At 41.1% G+C, this 23,167-nt stretch overlaps 1 protein-coding gene across 1 annotated transcript in view; it reads right to left on the bottom strand.

Annotated features, from left to right (window-relative positions):
• The window catches only part of LOC308280582 (neural cell adhesion molecule 2-like), a gene marked incomplete at both ends in the record, with an annotated part of 169,624 nt that extends 149,562 nt beyond the window's left edge, over positions 1-20,062 (bottom strand). The window contains 2 exons of the mRNA XM_080720911.1: positions 4,871-5,077; positions 19,975-20,062. Of these exons, the coding sequence (XP_080577037.1) occupies positions 4,871-5,077; positions 19,975-20,062 (295 nt within the window). The remainder of the gene's footprint in view (positions 1-4,870; positions 5,078-19,974) is intronic.
• Between the last annotated feature and the right edge of the window lie 3,105 nt (positions 20,063-23,167).

Raw genomic sequence — 23,167 nt, 5'->3', positions numbered from 1 at the left:
GCGCCGAAGGACTCTGTCTTGTGAAGTTTTGCTCTGTGCGTCGAATGTCGAGGACAAAGTGTCAAGTGGGCATGTGAGCCAGTTTGCCTCTGAGCCGTTCAGCTGAGACGCGAGAGTTTTCACTCTCTTTCTGTTTCTGGCTGGCTCGCCGCCCAGCCAACATCATCTATTCGCGCGGGTGTCACAGAGGGAAAGAAACTACCTTGAACACGAAGCCCTGACAGCCAAGTGAAGTGCTGATAAATTATTTTGCATCCAATCAGATGCATGCATCTTGTGAATTCACACAGGATTAGAGCATCAACCTAGAGCAGGCCAAGGACCCCTTAGTTGAGAGAGAGTTGAGCCAGGGACCCCCACAACCCATAGATTCCATATAGTTTCATTGTTTGACGGCTCAATGTATTATTGGATTATCATGTCAATTTGTGTTTTCAGATATTTAACCACTTGAACTGTCAATACTCAATAGACTTGACCTTTCACTCTGTACTTAGTTTGCTCTTTTTCCCCTCTACACCAAACCTCTTTGCCGAAAATAGCTGATCTACAAGCTCACAACGCCTCGCACTGCGAGGCGTTGTGAGCTTGTAGATCTGCTATTTTTGGCTAAAGTTCTCCGAATATGCACGCTATGGTTCAAATCGTTAATATAAAAAAAAAGGAGAAAAAAGTTTCTATCACACAAAGATTTGGAGGACCCCCTGTAGTAACTCTGAGGATCCCCAAAGGGGTCGCGGACCCCCTGTTGAAGACCTCTGACTTAGAGGGAACCTCTGTCTTCACAACATTATAATAGGTTATAATTTACGCTGGAATTGTTACTTGACAAATTACAGACATGGCAGATTTCAGACAATAGCAGACAATCTCCAATATTTTTACAAATTAGTAGATGTCCCCAGATGCAGTAGCACTAGGGGTGTAACGATATATATTTTAATAGATGATACATGGTTGACGATATGATACATGGACGATATTGGTTCATTCATGGCGATATGATACGATTCGATTCAATGATTTAAAATCGAAGCAAAGAAATTAAATCTGTGTGAAACGTGTCAAAAATCTATTACCGTATTATGGATATACATAAGTAAACGCTGTGATTCTCTAGCAAATACATGGACATTATATTTCAACACATATGGATACACCCGCACCTTGACATGAACACAGAGACATTTATCGTTAGACCAAGAGTAGCTATTTGGAATGGAAAAGTAATTACCCCTCTTTTTCATTTTCCTTCTTAAAATCGCTAAATACAAAGCACAAATACTTAGTTTCCATACAATCGAATATTTGCATTGCAAAACGATTCGATACCGATTATCTGCATTGTAAACGATACAATACAAAGCCAAAAACGGTACAATATATGCTTTTGCATATCGATATAGTAGATCAGTGGTTCTCAACCTGTGGGTCGGGACCCCCAGAGGTGTCCCCAAATTATTTGGGGGGTCCCCAGATGATTAACTTAATGTGCATATTGTTTTCTCACTCAACAGTAAACAAACCAACATAAAGTTTAAGTGTATAGACTGTGTATAGACTGTGCAGATACCCTTATACTATAGAGGGTATCTGCACATTTCTAAAGTGACAATTTAAGGACTTTTTCATACCTCTGAAATGACAAAGTTAAACATTGGCCAAATTGGCAAATATTAGAGGCAGAAATTGTGAAAATAGCCGATCTACATGTTCACGACGCCTCGCAGCGCGAGGCGTTGTGAGCATGTAGATCTGCTATTTTCACAATAGAACCGTGTTATAGAAAATGTATGCCTCAACTCTTTAGTGCTCGTCAGGGTGGGGGGTCCCCAGTTAAAATATGATTATTTTGCGGGTCGCGGCCTGAAAAGGTTGAGAACCACTGTAGTAGATCATTGCAAATCAAAATAGATTTTTCGATTCAGTTGCTATATCGTTACACCACTTAAGCCCGTATCATCGGGTCCGCGGTAGAAGGCTTTACACCGCGGTGTAGTCTTTTCAAGTCTTTTTGAGTCATGAAACTACAACGTTACATCATTCCTCACGGTGGAGAGCTTTCCACCGTGAGTCCCAACACATCTCTCTGTTTTTACTATCAGACAGGCAGGCTCTACACCCCCTTCACTGATTGGTCGACCTGAACCGGTCGAAACGGGGTAAAGGACTTCACCGTGGGCCGTGACTATGATGGCCTGCACTTATTTTCTGACTTGAGGTGGAAAGCTTTCCACCTCAAATTTGCGGTGGATAGGTCTCCACCGTAGACTCTGATACAGGCTTAAGTAGCACACTAGCACTTGTCCCGAGTGAATCGAGCTCAAGTTTGAGAATGCCACTATTGTCACTGGACACTGAAGGTTAGCCTGTCTGAGCCCTGTTCCCATCGGCCCCAGCAACAGTGGCGGAACTCATCCAGCAATAACACAAGATTAAACTGAAGGGAATGTTTCATGTGTCAACTCATTAGTGTAATTATTCCGAATGACTTTCTCTGTGCGCCTGTCTAATTGCACTCTCTTCCATTAAGCCATTTAGACGGGGTATGCATTATTGTTGCGTATTATTATTTAATGCTTTAACTATTGAAAAATAGCAGATCTACAAGCTCACAGCGCGGCACCGAGTGCCGCGCTGCGAGCGTGTAGATCTGCTATTTTTGAAAAATCTTGAAAATGTGTGCAATTCTTTTGATTATTTTGACCCGATTCTATAAGTGTCTTCTGAATCCTTCTAAGGTTTTTTTTTTGTTGTTTTTTTGAAAAAGATATGTTTCTATGTCAGCGGTGCTCAAACCTTTTCATGTAAAGGACCCCTAAAATTATATGTATTTGGCCACCTCAAAATATTGTATCAGGGACCCCCCAGAAGCAAATATTCGAGTTACAGATGATCACTTTAAAAATATATATATTCAAAGATTTGCTCAAATTTCCCTGACTTTTAGAAAATAGCAGATCTACATGCTCGCAGCGTGGCACTCGGTGCCGCGCTGTGAGCGTGTATATCTGCTATTTCTCAAAATATTTTATCAGGGACCCCCCAGAAGCAAAATCTACAAACGTTTGCTTTGAAAAATACATATATTCAAAGATTTGCACACATTTTCACAACTAGCAGATCTAGTTTTCAATAGTTGATTTTTTTCAATAGTTAATGCATTCAATAATTCTAGGCCTAAATGGGTTAAAATAGCAGACTATGACGGGCGGCAGTCTTTATAACTCGCCACACACAAAAATATCCTAGATTTATCATCACAGGCCAGCCAGCGCACAGCAGAACGCTGGTTCATAAATGATGCATGTCTGAAACGCACGTCTGTAATATTCAGCATTTAGAGGAGAAACAGCTCATTCATTATTCATTATGTGGTGGATCATATTTAATTGGTCATTGTTTGGCATCTTTATCCTTTTGTTTTCCAGCCGCATCCCTTTGTTCTTTTGCTTCATAAGATCAACAGCATTAAGAATCCTCTAAATGTTATTATTTATGGTGTGTTTTGTGCACTTTAAGTCATAGTTTGAGATATTTTGACACTAAACGATGTATTTGTAGTTGCGAACTTGCCACCTGGCTTATGATTTATGCATGACCATAATGGCCAAAAGTGTCGGTTTGATTGTTTAACACATCGGGTGCCCAGAATTATTCGACGTTTAATTTGCTGGTGCCCATGGCAACCCGCCATTTTACCTACCTTCGAAGTACTGGCGAGAAAAGTAATCCGAGTAAATGTAATCCAAGTATGTCCTGTTTATTTCGCGAAAATCTTTTCTTTCAGTCAGGACCGTTTTTTATCAATTCTAAGCCACAGTGTTTGTGTTACGGCCGGTAGAAGAGGCTGCCGTTTTGAGAAAAAAAAGAAAAAAGGAAGAGAATTCGTATCATCAAAATGTAATGGTCGATCACTTGGTTAAACATCTGATTAATCTGATTGGCCTGGTAATGTTGTTCCATTTGTCTTTTTATGTATTATTGTGATTTTACCCCTTTTTTCTCCTCAATTTAGTCATTATGCATTATTTCTGAGTATTGTCACTGCTGTTGTATCCTACTGGCTCATCTTCAGTGAGGAGCCCCTACCAGGAGAACCTAGAGCCTCCGTGTGTATGCCTCCACCAATCTGTTGCAGATTTACATCCATGTCTTTCCAGGCTCATATACCGGCAGTACAGCTACAGCAGGGCTTTTCAAAGTGGGTGAGGGGGCACCCTGGGGTTCCGTGACGGCAGTCCAGGGGTGCTGCGAGATAATTTGATAATATTTGGAAATCATTTGGACACTTAAAAAAATATTTAGTATCATTTTACAGTACAAAGATATTTTCAGTCAGTTCTAACCAAAATGGCTATTATCTCAACATTTGCCTTGCAACATAATCGTTAAATATGCTATAAATACAGGGTGCTGGGAGTGAAACATATGAATATAATGCAGGGGTGCCTCGGATGAAAACAATATTTAGAGGGGTGCCCTGAGCCAGAAGAAAGTTTGGGAACCCCTGAGCTACAGCATGAAACCTTGACCATGGACCACCAAACTCAAGTCAGTTCACCCCAGACAGCTGACATATTTTCAACTTCAAAATAGGGCATTAACGAAAAAGTCGACTCATCTGGGGACCCCCCAAAACAATTGGGGGGTCGTGTGTGATGTGATGTCGTCATCAAACGATAAAGTCGACTTCAACTCAACGTTTTACTGAGTCGAGTCGACTTGCAAAAATCACAAGTCGTTAATGCCCTACTTCAAAACGAAAGGGTTAGGGTAAGGGTGAGTCGTGACTCATACAAACACTGATATGAATGTGTTCCATGTGTATCACAGTGTGAGCCTGTTCGCGGTGCGGTGAGTTACTCACGGTAGATCTCCAGCACCACGGTGGCCTCCTGGCTCTGCCCGCTGGCGTCGGTGGCCTGGCAGCGGTAGATGCCGGCGTCCTCCACCACGGCGTTGTAGATGATGAGGCGCGAGCGCGACGTCTCCGTGTGCAGCGCCACGCGCTTGGACGCCACCATGCGCTCGCCCTGCGGGTTGAACCACTCCAGCCGCACCAGCTCCCCAATGGCTGGGTGGGTTGAGAGAGAGAGGGAGAGAAGACAACAGCAGGGGCGTCGTGAGTACCTGAGACGAATAACAGTCTAATAGGGCTCTATTATGATCCAGGTCTTATGCCTTATGCCTTAACTTCTTTGCCTTTTTTTTTTTACTATTTTGAAAAACATTTTTAAATACTTCAAATGCTGATCTACATCTGCACGTTGTGAGCTTGCAGATCATCTAATTGAAATATTTAAAAGAATATGTCTATATAGTAAAAAAAGGCAAAGAAGTTAAGGCATAAGGCATAAGACCTGGTTCATAATAGAGCCCTATGTCCGTATTTTAACATTTTGGATAAAGATATTTTTTTTATTTACCAGACTATAAACCACACACTAGACGTTTTTAATCTCTTAAAGTCTTAATGTACTCCCCTCTCATTTTGTTGGATTTGATTTTTTTACTTAACTCATATATATTGTGAATTATAAGACATAATACCTATGGGAAGTGGAAAAACAGTATATCTCCAACAGTTTGTGGAACAACAGTATAAGTCAGTACAAGCGATATTCAGCAGAGAAAGGGAGCAGATAACATTAAAACCGACAATTAAACAAAATGAGGGGGGGTTGCATTAACAATTTAACAGATTAAAAATGACTAGTTTGTGGTTTACAGTCTGGTAAATCCAAAAATATGTATATTAAAAAAAAATCAAATATGGACTTATACTTGTTATTCGTCTCAGGTACTCAATTGGGCATGGCAGGGGTATGCAGCTGCCATACCCTGGGTCCAGGGGGGGGGGAAATAAAAGTTAAAAATAAATATAAATCCATGAATGTGTCTTTGTCTATCTGTGCTGGTTATTATGTTGTTAAATTACAGTAAAATAACTGCAAATGCAACATTTAACAAAATGGTCACTTTAACAAGGTATTATAATTATATTCTCCACACTTTTATTCGCCCCATCTTGACAGAATGGTATATTCCCAGGTTCCGCAGGTCAGCTGCACAGGTGCAATGCATTATTGTTAATTGTGGCACGTTTACTAACATGCCAAGTTTAGCTGCACTTGAAAAACCGTTCCAGGCTGCCATATCCAGCCCAAGAAACTATAGAAACCTGTGTCAAAAACTGACAAAACTCGTTTTTTTCAGACATTGTGAAAATAGCCGATCTACATGCTCACAACGCCTCGCAGCGCGAGGCTTTGTGAGCATGTAGATCTGCTATTTTCACAATAGAACCGTGTTATACAAAATGTAATGCCTCTTGTCCATGAGGACTCCCATCTTTGCCATACCCTAGCTTTTGCTGAACTGACGCCACTGGACAACAGTGGTTGGAAAGGTACTCACAAGTAGGGTTGTCACGATTATGACATTTCACATGACGATTAATTGTCACTCATATAATAATTGAACAATTTAATTGTGTTTTTGTCGCTGACAATTACATTTCTGTTTGGCTTTTAGGCTTTGAAGTTGGACATGGCAGATATGACCCATAACCTAAATATATAAAGAAATTACTGACATATTTGACAACTTAATACTTAAAAAGGAACATTGATAGTGGAAATAGCCAATCTACAAGCTCACAACGCGTCACGATGCGAGCTATCAATGTTCAACTATCAATGTTTTTTTTTAAGTGTAAAGTTGTCAAATATGTCCTTCATTTCTTTGTATATTTGGGTTATGTGTCATATCTGCCATGTGCAACTTCAAAGCCTAAAAGCCAAAAAGAAATGTAATTGTCAACAAAAACACAATTAAATCGTCAATCGTAATTATTTGAGTGACAATTAATCGTCATGTAAAATGTCATAATCGTGACAGCCCTAGGGGCAGCTACTGTAAGAGCTGTAAGGGGGTACTTTTTTCACAGCAGATGTTTCACAGACCCAGATGGTCAACCACAAAAGCTATATACTGTACTTCATAGTACGTCAAATAGCAAAAAATAGAAGATATACAAGCTAACAACGCGTTACAATGTGACATCTTGATCTGCTATTTTCATCAAAATGTTCGACTATTATATGACTCTCAAGCCAGGCAACTCTTCCACAGTCTTTGAATGCTACAAAGAGTCTGTAACTACGCCTTACCAGTAAGACTCCCTAATCGGGAGATAAGCGACCGTCAGGTCGCATACACAAACTTTAGAAGGCAATCGTAGCCAATCAGGAGGGAATATGGGAAATGGGAAGGATCCATGTTGATGACATGACTTTAGAGATACTGTGTACCGCTTTGTGTGATTTTAGGCTAAAATCTGTAGGAGCAGTGTCCCAAAATGTGTTCTGCAAAAATCGGCCTGATGGTGGCGCTAGAAGAGGGCCATGTGAGAAATGAGGTTGGAGGTTGTGAGTTGCCATCCAAGGAGTGTGTGTGGAAAGTTTGGCATGGATAGGGACAACGGTGGCAGAGATAAGAGTACGGCAAAAGTGTGACGTGACGGACAGACAGACAGACGGACAGCCGGTGGAGCTTTTCATAGTAACTTGCGTTTTATAGAAACTTGCGACCTCACAGGTGACATCACGCTGACATCTGCTATTCTGACTGGAAGGGAATTTCATCAATCATCATGAGCTTTTCATGAAAATGTGTTAAAATAAATTATTTAGAATATAGGCCTATATATTTTTTTTGAATTTCCATTTATTCTTAGCAGCAAGCTAGACAGGCTTCGACTAATTTAGTTTACAGTAGGAATTATTTATGTGACTGCAAAGCCGAAACTGAAGTGGGGTGTAGGCAGCAATTCCACTTTATATTCTTTGCCTTTTCAGTGCTTCAAATACCCAGACTTTTAGACAGAAGCGTTTGAAAATAGTGTGAGCCAACATTCTGTCTCTTGAGTCTAGGGTTCACGAGGTTGAACACAGCGGAGTGTAGTAACATTATCTCTAAATCTGTTTTGTTTAGGCGTTACTGTGTGCCAGCTTGAACAAAAGTTGGCATGCAAACATGCTGGCTGTGAAGAAGGACTCAGTGCTGAATCATATCGATGTCACCATTTTTGTTCCAGATATGCTTGCCATTAAATGTAAGTGCAATAACCAGCTTTCCAATATGTATCTATGCGACCATGAATAACCCCATTTTCTCCCGGAGATGCAAAGTAGTTAGAACCACATCATAACTATGTTGGTTCCAGTGCTAACAGACAAATACCAGATTAATTTGTAGACCTTTCAATGCAAAGATTATGAATGTTTTGATATGATACTGTTCAGGCTGATTTGGTTTACCTATGACCCTAGATTACTATGTCTATGCATTTTATGTATTACATTATCCGCTCAAACTGGTACGCAAACCACTGTTGCCTGAAACCGGAACCCTCAAAGCAATGCACTTTATCAAGTCAGGGATCCTCGAATAGCTAGTCTCTGGCTATGACCCCCCTATTGCAGACTTGTATTATACTGGTATACCGGTATGGGGACACCAGGTTGAGTGGATATACTGACAATAAAATCTTTATTGATACGGAAATCAAATTACAATTTTTTCCATCTGCAATCTTTACTTGTTCTTGTTTGAATAACTTGATTCAATATCCACAGCTGTGTCACTGCCTCGGTTTCTGAGGGAAAGCCTGGTGATCGTTAACAACGGGCGGTTTGATCCGGTCTAGGCGGAAACCACAAGCCGAAGAAGCGGTGTCGCTTTGTTTTGGTTCCCTCCGTTTGTTTCCCCAATCCCTATTAAAATGCTCGAGTAGACTAGTGTAGTCTTGCCAGTCACTACGAGGTGGAATAAAAGATACATATCCCAAACAATTTTTTCAAAAGCAAAACTACGCAGCATCAAGGAGTTTATAAGGTAGGCCCTAAAAGTATGTCCTTGAGCGCAGGGGAATTATTTTGGGTTAAAACTGAATCCGGTTTGATAGTTCCCGGCAAATTGTAGTCCTTTGAGTACTACAACATGACGTAAAGTGGTTTCCTCTCCCGACAGGATCAAACCTCGAAAAGTGAAGTGATCCCAGACTACATGATCCGTGCACAGATCGTGCATGATGTGCACGCACGCGCCCACGTTAAAAGGTAAGGACAACGTGGCAGTCAACCCCCGAAAGTCGATGTTTTTAATAGCAGTAAATGAGTTTTAATATCAAGTACAGGTAGATATTGTTGTGCATAAAGTGAGAGGAGAAGGGTAGGGGAAGGAGAGAGAGTGAGTGAGACAAAGAGAGAGATGGAGAGAAAAGAAACGAAAAAAGTTTTTTTTAAGCGAGCATTTGTAACTCAAATTTAGCTTCTGGGGGTCCCTGGAACTAAATATTTTGAGATGGGGGTCCGTGGCCAAATAAATATCATTTTGGGGGTCCTTCACATGAAAAAGTTTGAGCACCACTGACATGGAAACATAGGTTTTTCAAAAAATCTTAGAAGGATTTGAAATATTCAGACTCCGCACACATTTTCACGATTTTTCAAAAATAGCAGATCTACAAGCTTGCAGCGCGGCACTTGGTGCCGCGCTGTGAGCTTGTATATCTGCTATTCTTCAATAGTTAAAGCATTAAATGTGAGTGAATCCTTGTACCCAGGGCCCAGACTTTGGTGTAACAACAACCAACGTGAGCTGCTCCATTTTTAGCTGCTACTTAACATCACACATTCTGAATTCACACCTTCACAGAGGTCTTCCTGCCTCATCAGGAGACCAAGCAGAACTTGGGCTGACTGGAATTATATGCTGCTTCAATGGAAGCACGTCTGCTCACAGTCTGGCTTCAAGATTCAATAACGTTCACACCACAAAAATGTCAAATTCTCCTAGTGGCAATAAGTGAAGTGAATCATTCCCCATAAAGGTTCAGCTTTGTCTTAATCATCATGATTTATTATTGATCAAATCACCAGAACAGGACATTGCTGTTGTACAAGTCTACAAACCAGATTATATTCAATGCCAATGTTTTAAATTGGTTATTCCTACAATAACCACTGTAGCGGTCCAATACAGTTGAGCTGACCTTTTCACAGCAGCCATTTGCTAAGGGAAAAATCGCTGAGGGTAATACGATTTATTGAGAGTGTGCGTGCGTGCATGTGTGTGTGCGTTTCATCTAGGTGTTACTGTTACATGGATATGTCCTGTACATTTAACTTCATGCTGGCACAAAGAAACACCTAAATGAAACACTTCCACAATTCAGACAGTTACCTGCGTTTTTGCATTATGATGTTGCAACTAGGTTACTGCCTTAACTCATTTCCTGCGATCCCCGTCGAAACCGTTGATTTCACGCTGTACCTCTCTGCGATGCCCGTCGATCCCGGAAATTTAATTAGCTTTAATCATTATGAAACAATTAAAAGTATGGCCGCTGTATATAACCGCTTCGGAGACTTTAGGCCCGCCTCCTAACTGTAGCCTGTCGTATTTCCTGTTTAGACCGGATCTAGGTTTCCATATCCGGTCTGACGTCAAATCATAGCTCCGTTCCCATAAGTTTTCCTTGTAAACAGAGGAAGGAGCTGCTCGGTCATATCATCGTCTTTTTTCACACGTTTTTTTTTTAATTTGGTAGCTGTTTGATTCTTGTGCCAGCCTGGCATATGATCCGCGCACATATATCGTCTGCTATGTGCGCGAACGTGTCCACGTGTTACCATTGCGCACAGCTGGCCGTTTGCAATGTTTTCTTATGTAACACTAGCGATACAGCAGGGGTAACAGCCTGGCAACGGATTTGTCTATTCCAATGGATTTTTTTGTATTCGAAAGCTGTCATCGAGTCTACACGTCTACTAGATGAGTCGCGCACAGATAGTGCACGATGCGTGGGCGTGCCCACGTTAAAAGGTAAGGACAATTTGGCAGCTGTTACTACAGCTATGTTTAAAATGGCAGCAAAATTGTTAATAGGCCTGAATCGGGGAAATAATTAAGCCCTAGCAAGAGGGCGCTATAATCTACTGTAGTGGCTGAATGTTGTCTATTGCACTTTTAAATTAACAGTTTTTTACTGTGCACTGAACAACTTCTCTGAGGTTCAGTGATGCATGCCAACATGGTTTAACTGAACAGCATTTTGAGAGCTTTCACACATATTGCTCTACTCTGAGCAGCTGAGTTCCATCCGACATCGTTTCTGGAACATAAGGACTGAAATTATGTGATCATTCATGTCATAATAGTGGATTTACGGCAACACATTTCATGGTTCAAATGTAATTACGTGTGAACACATGCACACACAAAAGTGTGTGTGTGTGTGTGTGTGTGTGTGTGTGTGTGTGTGTGTGTGTGTGTGTGTGTGTGTGTGTGTGTGTGTGTGTGTGTGTGTGTGTGAGAGAGAGAGAGAGAGAGAGAGAGAGAGAGAGAGAGAGAGACACAGACAGACAGACAGAGACAGAGAGAGATACTGGGGCTGACATTTCTAAAAGGGTCTTCTGGTGAAAATATTGAAAATAGCAGACCTCCAAGAGTGACACGTTGTGAGCTTGGAGGTTGTCTATTTTCGGCGTGTGACACCACACTGAACTAAGGATAATGAAGTCAAAACTGGAGATGTGGTGTCACCACATGGATTCATTCAGGGCAAATCGTATTATTTCAACATAAGATGCTGTATCCAAGTTCAGGAGAGTTTGGACAAGGCAATTCTCTTGAATGCCGCCTTCGGGTATGGCATGGAAAGAGGGCATTTGCATTACTTACACCATAGTAAAAACAGATTCATGGTCTGGAAAGGGCACTTTTTACAGACAAAAAAGATAAAAGCATAGGGCCTCAAGCCCCCTTGGATGTCTATGTGTGCATGTGCCTGAGAGGAAGGGATAGAGAGAGAGAGAGAGAGAGAGAGAGAGAGAGAGAGAGAGAGAGAGACATACAGACAGACAGACAGACAGACAGAGACAGGGTTCGAGTTATGTGGGGGCCAATGGGGGCTTAGCCCCCATAGTTAAAGTCTGGGACCCCATAGTCAACAACCCCTGTGGAGTCTCTTTTTTTCTAAGTGTGTTTTTTTTTTTTTTTTTCATGTTCCATTGGAAGAATTTATATTATTTATGTTAACTAGATATACTAAATATACATGTTAGACAGTAAGACTGAACAATGACATCACACCGTTTAATCCTACTATTAATTTTATTATTATCCACGAGTTTCCAACGCCCCATACCGAGGTTCCGCCGCCGATTTACAAGCTCACAACGGGTTGCATCTGCGACGCGACGTGAGCTTGTATGTCTGCTGTTAAACCCGGAAGTTTGGTCCTGATAGTCTCCAGTAAACCCCCGGGGAAACTTGTGGATAAATCAGGCGCATTTAATGTAGGGTGTGAGTCTTCCTTTACCGCCCGGGTTATAACACACTCGCTGCAATGGTTCCTACCTTTCCCCCATGGCCTGGGCATGGGGTAAGCTAGGAACCACTGCATCGAGTGTTTGTTCTAGCCACGGCCCGGACGGCAAAGGAAGGCGGACAGCAACAAACAACCAAACAACGCTGTCTTCTGAGCAAGACTGTAGCCTTAGTGTGCCTGTGCCCGTGACAATGTTTTTTTTAGTAAATAAATATGAACCCGACCCGCCTTGTCTTGAGAAAGAAAAATATACCATTTTAGCCGACTTTATGCTACCAGAACGGGAACTTTTGGCTGGATGGCTCAGAGCTCAGATGGAGGAATTGGGAATATACTGGAGGCTGAGCAATAATGGTGAGTTAATATGAACAGAAAAGACTGCCTGGAGTTGTCAACATAGCCAATGTGAAGCCCAAAGACACCCGAATTAATATTGTGAAAGGAAAAATATGATTTAATATAGGAAATTACCCGTTTTAGCCGACTTTATCAATCTGCCAGATCCATCCTGGGGCCCCCTGAGTGGTGGTTTCCCCTGGGGAACTGAAGCAAGAGAAGGGCAGGGGAAGTCATGCACCAAACATAACAGTCCTCCCTCTGGGGTTTTAAAGATGGACGCAGGAAGGTGACACACAGGTATCTGCTGCCCCTTTTCCACCCAAAAAAAACTTTGGGTTACAATTTGCCCTCCTGGCCCCCAAACTGTGGAATAAACTCCCTGTCGCACTTAGAACTACATAACAGACTCACTCCCTAGCTTCTGCCGTGGACTGAAGACGCACCTCTTCAAACTTCTCCTAATCCCATAGAACACTACTGTAACACTCCCCTTCCCTCAATGACCATACATGAAGATAGATAGCATTTTTTTAGGTTTTTAGAAATGGATTAAAAGCGTCTGCTAAATGCCTAAACTGTAAACTGTAACTGATTCCAGAACTGGTTCCGTTCTAGATTCTTGGAACCTTGATCCTTTCACAGAACTGGCGGCCATGTTTTGGTTCCAGTTCCGAACCAACTTTTAGGGTTCTGAACCAATTCATTTTCAGCGAAACACTCTGAACTGGTTCAATATTAGGCAGGAAAAAATTACCGAACCACTGATCATATGATATTTGCTCCACGTGAATGCAACTATATATATATATATATATATATATATATATATATATATATATATATATATTACGCCGCCCAAAAATAGATTTGTGTAAGAATCAGAAGAAGATGATAATAATAACTGCCAATTCTGATCTCTGCTCCTATCGCTACTTCTCGCTTTATTATTGCCTCAAACATGAAAGAGAGCCAAAAGATCTAGTCTAACCTAACGCGGAAATTCTATGCCCAGGACAGATCTCACCGGCTCCTCCGGCGTCTCGAAATGACGCGGAGGGGGACTCGACTCCTGCTGCTTTCCGCTGTGAGTAAATGAGGAAGTGATCCGCGGTGGAAAACGATTGATAAATCATAGCGATTTTGATCATTATAAGGGATAGGCCTAAACAAACCAGTTCACATGAACAATACTGATGTAAAATAAGATATCTGAACGGCTACATATATTTTATATACAATTACAATGTCGTGAGCCACAGAGACAGGGGCGCTATCCCAGGGTTTTCTCTTTGAAATGCCTGGATCCCGAGGCTACAAAAAATCAAACAAAAAAGAGAAATAGAAAAGTTTGTACTCTCTGTTTTGAGTTTCCTGAAGACCTTTTGCCCTACTGTGCCTTTGCCCTAGCCTTACATTAAGACACCTCCTGCCGAGACCTCTGCATTGTGACGTTGGGGCGACGGCAGGATGGTCTTACCGAATTTGTGATACACTCCTGCTGCATGCTCGACAAAATCGTCTCTAGCGACTCGACACATGCACAAATGAAAAATATAAGACGCCGTAGGAGTTCTCCAAACGCTTACCGACTCTAACGGTAACTTTGCACAATGTATTAGTCCGTTGTTTTCAATAGAAATAGGCCAGTAAGGGACAAGATGACCCCCGGCCACTTTCATTATCACTGAATACACCTTTAATTCGCTAATTTTGTGAATTCATAATCTCAGATACACTATCCTAGAATAGTTCAAGCAAGACTGAGTTCATCAATATGACGTCATCAGCACTATGTGAGAGATCCACGGGGAAGCGAAGCCATGCCATTAATTAATTATTTATTTGTATTTATTTTTATTTTTGCCAGACCCATGAAATGGGTAGGCCTACATAAGCAAATGTCGGTCCGGGTTTTCTATATAAAGGGTATATATGATGATGACATGATGATGACATACCTACAAAAGGCATGATGTCATAAATGATGATGACAGACAGGGGGTCTGGCACAACCAGGTTGACCTGGTCTAGTTTTATATGGTCACACTTTTCATGTACCAAGAATCAATGGGCACACCAACATAATACGGGGGTGTAAATATCGTCACTGTCAGGAAGAAACCTTGTATCTCCAAGTTTCAAATGTGTGCGTTTCTTCGCAAAGTAAAGCCCTGCTTCATCATCCAAGGCTGTCGCACAACAGTAGTGAAAACAGCAGATCTACAAGCACACAACGCCTCGCACCGCGAGGCGTTGTGTGCTTGTAGACAGGCTGTTTTCACTAGTTTAAATCATTTTTAAAATGATAAATACAATACTGGCTTTCAAGCCATTTCAAGGGGCACACTTGACCCTTCTCAGGGGCACACCAAAGGTCCACAGGCACAGTGGTTGAGAAACACTGCATTAATAGACGTACGTCATCTTGTACGAAACATAGCCAGTATAGTACAGCATGGTATACTGAGTGTGACATTTTTGAGCGGTGCTAACCGCTCCTATAGACCGCTTTTTTACCAAAACTATGATGTCACAAATGATGATGACATGAGTTCGCTAGACCAATGAAACACTTCGATTCTGTTGATCTGTCCATGATGTCATAGTCACAGAGGCACTCGATTGGTTCACCCTGATTTAGAACGCGTTTAGGCCGCGTAAAATACGGCATAACGCGTTTAGGCCGCGTAAAATACGTCATAACGCGTTTAGGCCGCGTAAAATACGTCATAAAAAATTATTGAGCGGTGCTAACCTTGAATTTCAAAATTATATTAGATGAATATCACTTATAAGCGATAAAATAACCACACTTTTAGACAGACTGTGGAAAATCTTACAGGTTATAAATTATAGGCAGGTAATACAAGTTTAAAATACAAATGAACAGACTTTGAAAAACTAAAATATTCATCTTCTGGCCTCTTCTCGTCTCTCTGGAGGCCTCTCTGGAGGTAAATAAGGTCACTTATCATTACACTATGACACTCTTACAAGCTACAATCCGTAGCTTGGTCAACTAACTGATGAGAAATGACAATAAAGACTTATATAGTCTGAGCAGACCTCTAGACTGACATCATACACAACAAAAAGAATATTGCCATGCATGCCTATCAACACTGATTTGCGCAGGAATTAGTTTGCACCGCTCACTTCGCACGGGTGCGATTTTTTTATTAACAACTTGGCCAATGGAAACCTTAAATGAGACCAGAGTAAACACGAGAGCTTTATACAGTATCTGGAAGATGTCCCAGGTAATGTTTATGATTTTCTACAGCAGAGAGAGACAGCCATATAAGATGAAACACCGAAGCAACTTCAACTCTCCACACTTAAGCCATTTAGGCCTAGAACTGTTGAATGCTTTAACTATTGGAAAAATAGCAGAAATACAAGCTCACAGCGCGGCACTCAAGCTTGTAGATCTGCTATTTTTGAAAAATCATTAAAGGGGAAGACCACCCATTTTCAATATTGAACTGTGTCATTAATATACCTTAGAGGAGTTGTGTGAACATAGAAAAAAAGTTCCCCCTCTTCTGTGTTGCCTAGAACTGGAAGATTGATTTTGGGGTTTGTATTGTAAAGTACAACTTGATGACATCACACATTGTACTTTACAATACAAACCCCAAAATCAATCCTCCAGTTCTAGGCAACACAGAAGAGGGGGAACTTTTTTTCTATTTCCAACACAACTCCTCTAAGGTATATTAATGACATATTTCAATATTGAAAATGGGTGGTCTTCCCCTTTAAGATTTTTGCAAATCTTTGAATATATATATTTTAAAGCAAACATTTGTAACTCAAATATTTGCTTCTGGGGGGTCCCTGATACAATATTTTGAGATGGGGGTCTGTGGCCAAATACATATCATTTTGGGGGATCCTTCACAAGAAAAAGGTTTGAGCACCGCCGACATAGAAACATATCTTTTTTTTTTTTTAAACCTTAGAAGGATTCAGAAGACACTTATAGAATCGGGTCAAAATATTCAAAGAATTGCACACATTTTCCAAGATCTTTCGAAAATAGCAGATCTACAAGCTCGCTGTACAAGGTCGCAGCGCGGCACTCGCCTTGTACATCTGCTATTTTTTTTAATATCTAAAGCGTAAAATGATACGCAAATAATGCTTACCTGGTCTAAACTGTTTAATTAGGCCTGAACACATTATTACGCAATATTTTATACTTTAAATATTAAAGAAATAGCAGATATACAAGCTCACAGCTCACAGATCTTGTAGATCTGCTAAAATCCTGAAAATTTCAATTTTGACCCGATTCTATAAGTGTCTTTTGAATCCTTCTAAGGTTCTTTTGAAAAACCTATGTTTCTATGAGAGCAATCTGGCCAGCCATCGTCAAAGAAAAGGTCCTTTTCACTTAACTGGAGCTCAGTTAGTCTGTTCTTGAGACACTACTATGTCAGTGGTTCTCAAACCTTTTCATGTGAAGGACCCCCAAAATGATATTTATTTGGCCACGGACCCCCATTCAACATATTTAGTTCCAGGGACCACCCAGAAGCAACATTTGAGTTACAAACGTTCGCTTTGAAAAATGCATATATTCAAAGATTTGCACACATTTTCACGACTTTATCAAAAATAGCAGATCTACAAGTTCGCAGCGCGGCACTCGGTGCCGCGCTGTGAGCTTGTATATCTGCTATTTTTCACTGGTTAAAGCAGTCAATAATTCTAGGCCTAAATGGGTTAAAAGATGTATTCCTGTCTCGCCTGCCCCTCGGTGCTAAAATTATCTACCGAAAAGCACTGGCGCCTTCTCCCTCGATGAAACCCCACAATAGCACGGATCCAAAGCCTTGCCAGCAATTGATTTAAAGGTCTGCAGGGAAATGGAGAGCAAGGGAAGCGAGAACCGTGTTGGATGGCGGGGAAGAGGAGAGAGTGTCTCCAAAGGGTCAGTTTGTGTTTACAGCCAGCTCGAGCGTATCAATTTGCTGCAACTTATTCCCCACACACACAAGTTCTCTGGTGTAGTATTATGTCCCATGGTTCTCTCTATATATTTCTCCTATAATCACAGGCCTAAAATAGGGATGCCAGTGTGAGTCTTTAATCCGTTTAGGCCTAGAATTATTGAATGCTTTGACTATTGAAAAATAGCAGATATACAAGCGTCTGCTAAATGCCTAAACTGTAAACTGTAAACTGTAGATCTGCTATTTCCTTCTAAGGTTTTTTGAAAAAACAATGTTTCTCTGTCAGTGGTGCTCAAACCTTTTCATGTGAAGGACCCCCAACATTATATGTATTTGGCCACGGACCCCCATCTCAAAATATTTAGTTCCAGGGGCCACCCAGAAGCAAAATTTGAGTCACAAACGTTTGCTTAAAAAATACATATATTCAAAGATTCGCACACATTTTCACGACTTTTCAAAAATAGCAGATCAACAAGCTCCGCGCTGTGGGCTTGTATATCTGCTATTTTTCAATAGCTAAAGTTACTAGGGCCCCTCCACCTTGGGCCCTAGTAACTCAGTCCCACTTTCCTCCCCCCTTGTGACGCCCTTGCCAGAGCTGAGGCGTTCTGAATTCTGCTCTGCCTCTTGAAACGGCTCCAACTGGCACGGCAGCGCCGGTCGAGGATGTGTAATCAATTATAAATATGAAGCTTAGCAGCGCCACATCCCCGGTGCCACACAGGTCACAGGGATGCAAAAGGGTGGTCCCCGGAACACGTGTTTGATGGATGATGACAGCTGCATATCTATCTCTCTGTGTTCCACTTAAAGGTGATACACCATGCATTTAAAAAGTATTTATGTCATATTGTTTATGTCCCAAAAACGTTTTTCAAAAGGTTTGAGGCTAAATTACCACTCCTGAATAGAGAGCCTCTCTCATTTTTGAATGGCTCTCAGAGCATTTCAGCTGCAGTACCACCTTTGGCCACCTTTTGACGTCACAATCGGCAGCAAATCCGGACAGCCTGTTTTGAGAACCCGTGGGATACTTTTAACCTTCGCCTTCTCAAAACCAGAGAAAGACACAACGGTCAGAAATGGGACTTTGTGAGGATAGAAGGTGCTAGTGGGACCCCAAAAAAAGGTTTTAAAATAGGAAAAGTGAAATTTCATGGTGTATCACCTTTAACTCTATGCTTTATTATCATTCCGGTCCCACCCTAATTTTACAGTACAGAATAAGACAGAATAAAGCCATAATAAGAAGTAATATGTTTGTAATTAGAAATTATATGTTTTCATTAGACAGAAACCAACACAGTTATACCTTAATTATCCCTACATTATGTTCTAATTAGAAATCGAATAAGGGCTCGAACACACTGCCCCGACTTTTTGAGGTGATTGTGCTGTCGCCGTCCATTTTTGGCGCTCGCCGACAAAAGCGGCGATCTGCTGCTTGTTGGTTTTGCTTGTTGTGTGTGAAAAGTACGGCGAGAAGATCTGGCCGCGATTATAGCGCTCGGCGATTTCTTCCCGAGCGTTTCTAGATATCTAGCAATTGATATTTGGCTCTGTTGCAAACTGGACATACAGTATGAAAGAGGTTGCGCACCCTGAGAAGATCTGTGTTAAATGATTAGAACATAATGTAGGGATAATTAAGGCATAACTGTGTTTGTTTCTGTCTAATGAAAACATATTATTTCTAATTACAAACACATTATTTCTTATCATGGCTTTATTCTGTCTCATTCTGTACTGTAATAATCTCATCGTGCATTGCGTAGAAGGTGGACGGCAGTTCCGGCTCGCAGCTACGTCGCAGCCGAGTGTGACGTAATCGTAATCCCGACCGCCACTGACAGTCCCAGAATACCCGAATGTGTGACGTGTCCCACACATACTGTAATTCTACAGTAAATTCCCGTGGAAACAGGTGGATACCTACAGTACAATGCTGCCTCAGTCCCTTTTACTACACATTGCTGTACTAAACATCCCTTACGTTCAGAGTCTCTGAGATGTTAACTGTCACACTGGTTGTCTGGTGAGACGATCGGCCAACATGTGCAAACACGCACGCACGCACACAGAATATATACGTTATTTATCGGTGTAAATTGTGGTTTTCGGTTATTGAGAGGTGGATGTTACGTTGTTATTATTATGCTTTCTGGTGTCAAAATGTATACATTAATGAATTCATATAAACACACACACATTAACCCTCACTACACAAAATTAGTACAGTATATGAGATGTAAAAACATTAATAAATCTTACCTGTGCAGATGAAGAACTTTGACTCTCCAACACTCAACTCCACTTTGTTTAGGGATATGGACACCTGAAGGACAGCTGTCACAGAGAGAGAGAGAGAGAGAGAGAGAGAGAGAGAGAGAGAGAGAGAGAGAGAGAGAGAGAGAGAGAGAGAGAGAGAAGGGGGGCTTATTACCATACAGGAACAAAAGGGGGAAAGTAACTGATAATGATAGAGAGTCCTGTAGTGTAATGAATTCATAATTCCTTTTAATATGAACAGCAACGCAGGCCTCGGGATTGTCTTTTTAACTCATTAAATGCCAGATATTCAAATAATATGGGGGGAGAAAATGTCAAATTGGGTTGAAGGGGATAAGGTCATGTCCAACTTAGAGAATAAACAACTATGATAGGTTGGCGATAGGGCCTTTCTGTGTGGAGTTTGCATGTTTTCCCCGTGTCTCCTAGGGTTGATACCCTCACAAAAACATGCAGTAATCCTGGTCTCAATAATGCCTCCCCCTGGCCAGCCGGGGCGCCTGATGGAGGGGAAAGGAACTGGTTGGAATAACGTGTTCCTTCCACGTGCTACGTCCAAACCGGGGAAATCCCCACTGTCAGGTGAAAAAAAGCATCTTGGACTCCTCATGCATAGAAGGAAGCATGAGGTCAGTCCGTTGTCTCCACAGGCGCGGCAAAGGGAGAGCTGAGCCCAGGATTACATAGGCAATTGGCACTGGGTGAAAATAGGTTACAAAATCGTGGGATAAAAATTATAGGAAAAAAAAGAGAATAAACAACCAGATGCAGGAGAGCGGTGAATAAAACATACACCAGAAGAGTTTCTAGAGGGGCTAATGACGTTTAATGGCACATTCAGACCCTTGATTGTTATTGTTTCGCTGACACACGAGTGGAGGCAGGCTATGAGTCTGCTTAGATACAGTCGTTAGCAGTTGAGATTGGCAGTGTCACCAGTTGGCTGCCTCAGTGGCACCACTGTAGTGCCACTACAGTGTAGTTGAGTAAAGGTGGTACCACCTTTTTTAGAGGTGTTACAGCATGTAATGTGGCTTATCTGCCACAGGGAGGCACATGTGAGTCCATGAACCCTACATTACAGTGTTGGCAACACAGCAAGGGTGAACAGATTCATTGTGATTGTTATTAATTAAAGAAAAATTAGACGACAATGCAGAGTTCAGGTTGAATTGAAATGCAATTGTTGCTTTATACACAACTGTGTTTATTATACTTAAAAACATTTGACAAATAAAAAACTAGATGCGCCTAGACCTCAACTAGATTTGTAATAAGTATGCTATTGAATTCTAATTTCCCCACGACCCATGACAGGAAAATAATAATAATAAGGGTAATAATAATAGTACAAAGCTTGAGTTTTGGACAAATGAACTATTCTAATTTCAAAGTCTCCAGGCCAGGAAAAATAAAGGATGAATAAAATAATTCAATAAAATCCTCTAGTCAACCATTAGAGGTTGATTATCACCTTTAGGCGTTTTTATATATCCCTATGTAATTGTGAGTATTTTCTTTTTTAAAGATTGCTACTTTAAAAAACAACTATGTTTCTTACACTAAACAATGTTAACGACAAAACAAACACCAAAGATTTGAAACCTATCAAACAATGCCAAATCAGTGGAGTAAGCAGGAATCGAACCCCTGTCCTCTGGCTTACAAGCCTGTCTTTCAGTCCCCTAGACCACACTGGACCTAATGCAGAAGTGTGTCGTACTGGCTAGAGTCTAGTTAGCCTGCCACAGTGACAGTCTGAATAGTTGAAAAACAGATGTAGAGTTCTTAATGATAGTTTTTTGATTGATTGAAGACTTTATTAGAAGTTTGCATAGGAAAAGGTACAGTTTCATGAGGGTACAGTTCACTGGTACAATGTCTACTAAAAGGAGATCCATGAAAAGACTAAGCTTATTTCCACAGGAAACCATTAAAGTATCTCATACAAATAGTTTAAAAAATCAAACGGTGTTTATGTGATAAATGGAGGCTATATTGTTGCTACATTTCTGCCAATCATAAAAGAAGGGGGGAAAAACCCCAGCTCTTTGCAGAAAATAGCCGATCTACAAGCTCACAACGGCTGCCGAGGGGGAGGGGTGATGGGGACTTGGGGAGGGAGGGTGGGGGAGCCATTTCACCAAGATGAAAATCAGGTCTGTCGCTTGGACAGGAAAAAACAATACAATAAAGTCTTCCATTCAACAATTTGAAGTTAGTAATCACTTACGGCTATTTTGTATATCCCTATGATGATTGCAGAAGAGACAAAGTTAAAACAATAATAAAATAAGTCATTAGGATTATTTCAATAGAGATTGTTTCTTTATTAGGGATTTAAAAGTCTTGCTCAGGGACACTTCAGCAAGTAAGTGGCCTGGCCAGAATTCGTACCTGTGTACTCCCAAACCCCCAACCCCCCACCCCCCACTGTGTGTGTCTGACTCTCTCTGTGAGTTTGTTTGCTAAACTGTGTCACATGGGGGGTTGGGACTAGCCTAGCTGAGCTAGACATCCCAGCCATGTTAAAACAAGGTAGGTAGATACTGCAGTTAGTTAGCTAGATGCATTAGTATCTAGGCTGGCCCCAGGCTAGGTTGGGACTTGGGGGAGTTGTGGTCATTTGAAGAACTTTGCATTATTTCTCCAATAAATAAATAAAACATTATAATAATAATAATGTATTATGTACCTTGGTGCCAAGGTGTAATGAAAATCAGGTCTGTCCCCAGGACAGGAAAAAAACAACAACAATAAAATCTTACATTCAACAATTAGAAGTTAGTAATCACTTTATGGCTACTTTGTATATCCCTATGATGATTGCAAAACAGACACAGTTTAAACAAAAATAAAGAATTAGTATTGTTTCTATATACAGATTGTTTCTTTATTGGGGGTCTTAAAAGTCTTGCTCAGGGACACTTCAGCAAACATGTGACTTGAGCAGGAATCGTACCTGCAATTACTCTGGAGAGCTCTGGACTGCCAGGCAGGCACACTAACCACTCAACTACAACTGCCTGGGTTTAAACAATTGTACGAATGTCTACAGGACTCTGAGGAGGGCTTGTAAGTGGGAGTTTGAGGTTCCATTCTGGCTTGGGGTGCTAACACTATCCAATATCTTTTGTGTTTGCTTTGTTTAAATAACATTGTTTATTGTAATAAA

The sequence above is a fragment of the Nannobrachium achirus genome, assembly GCF_963921795.1.
Source record: "Nannobrachium achirus genome assembly, chromosome: 24".
Lineage (NCBI taxonomy): Eukaryota > Metazoa > Chordata > Actinopteri > Myctophiformes > Myctophidae > Nannobrachium > Nannobrachium achirus.
Note: the sequence above shows the minus strand (reverse complement) of the source record. Positions and strands in the feature narration are given on the sequence as shown.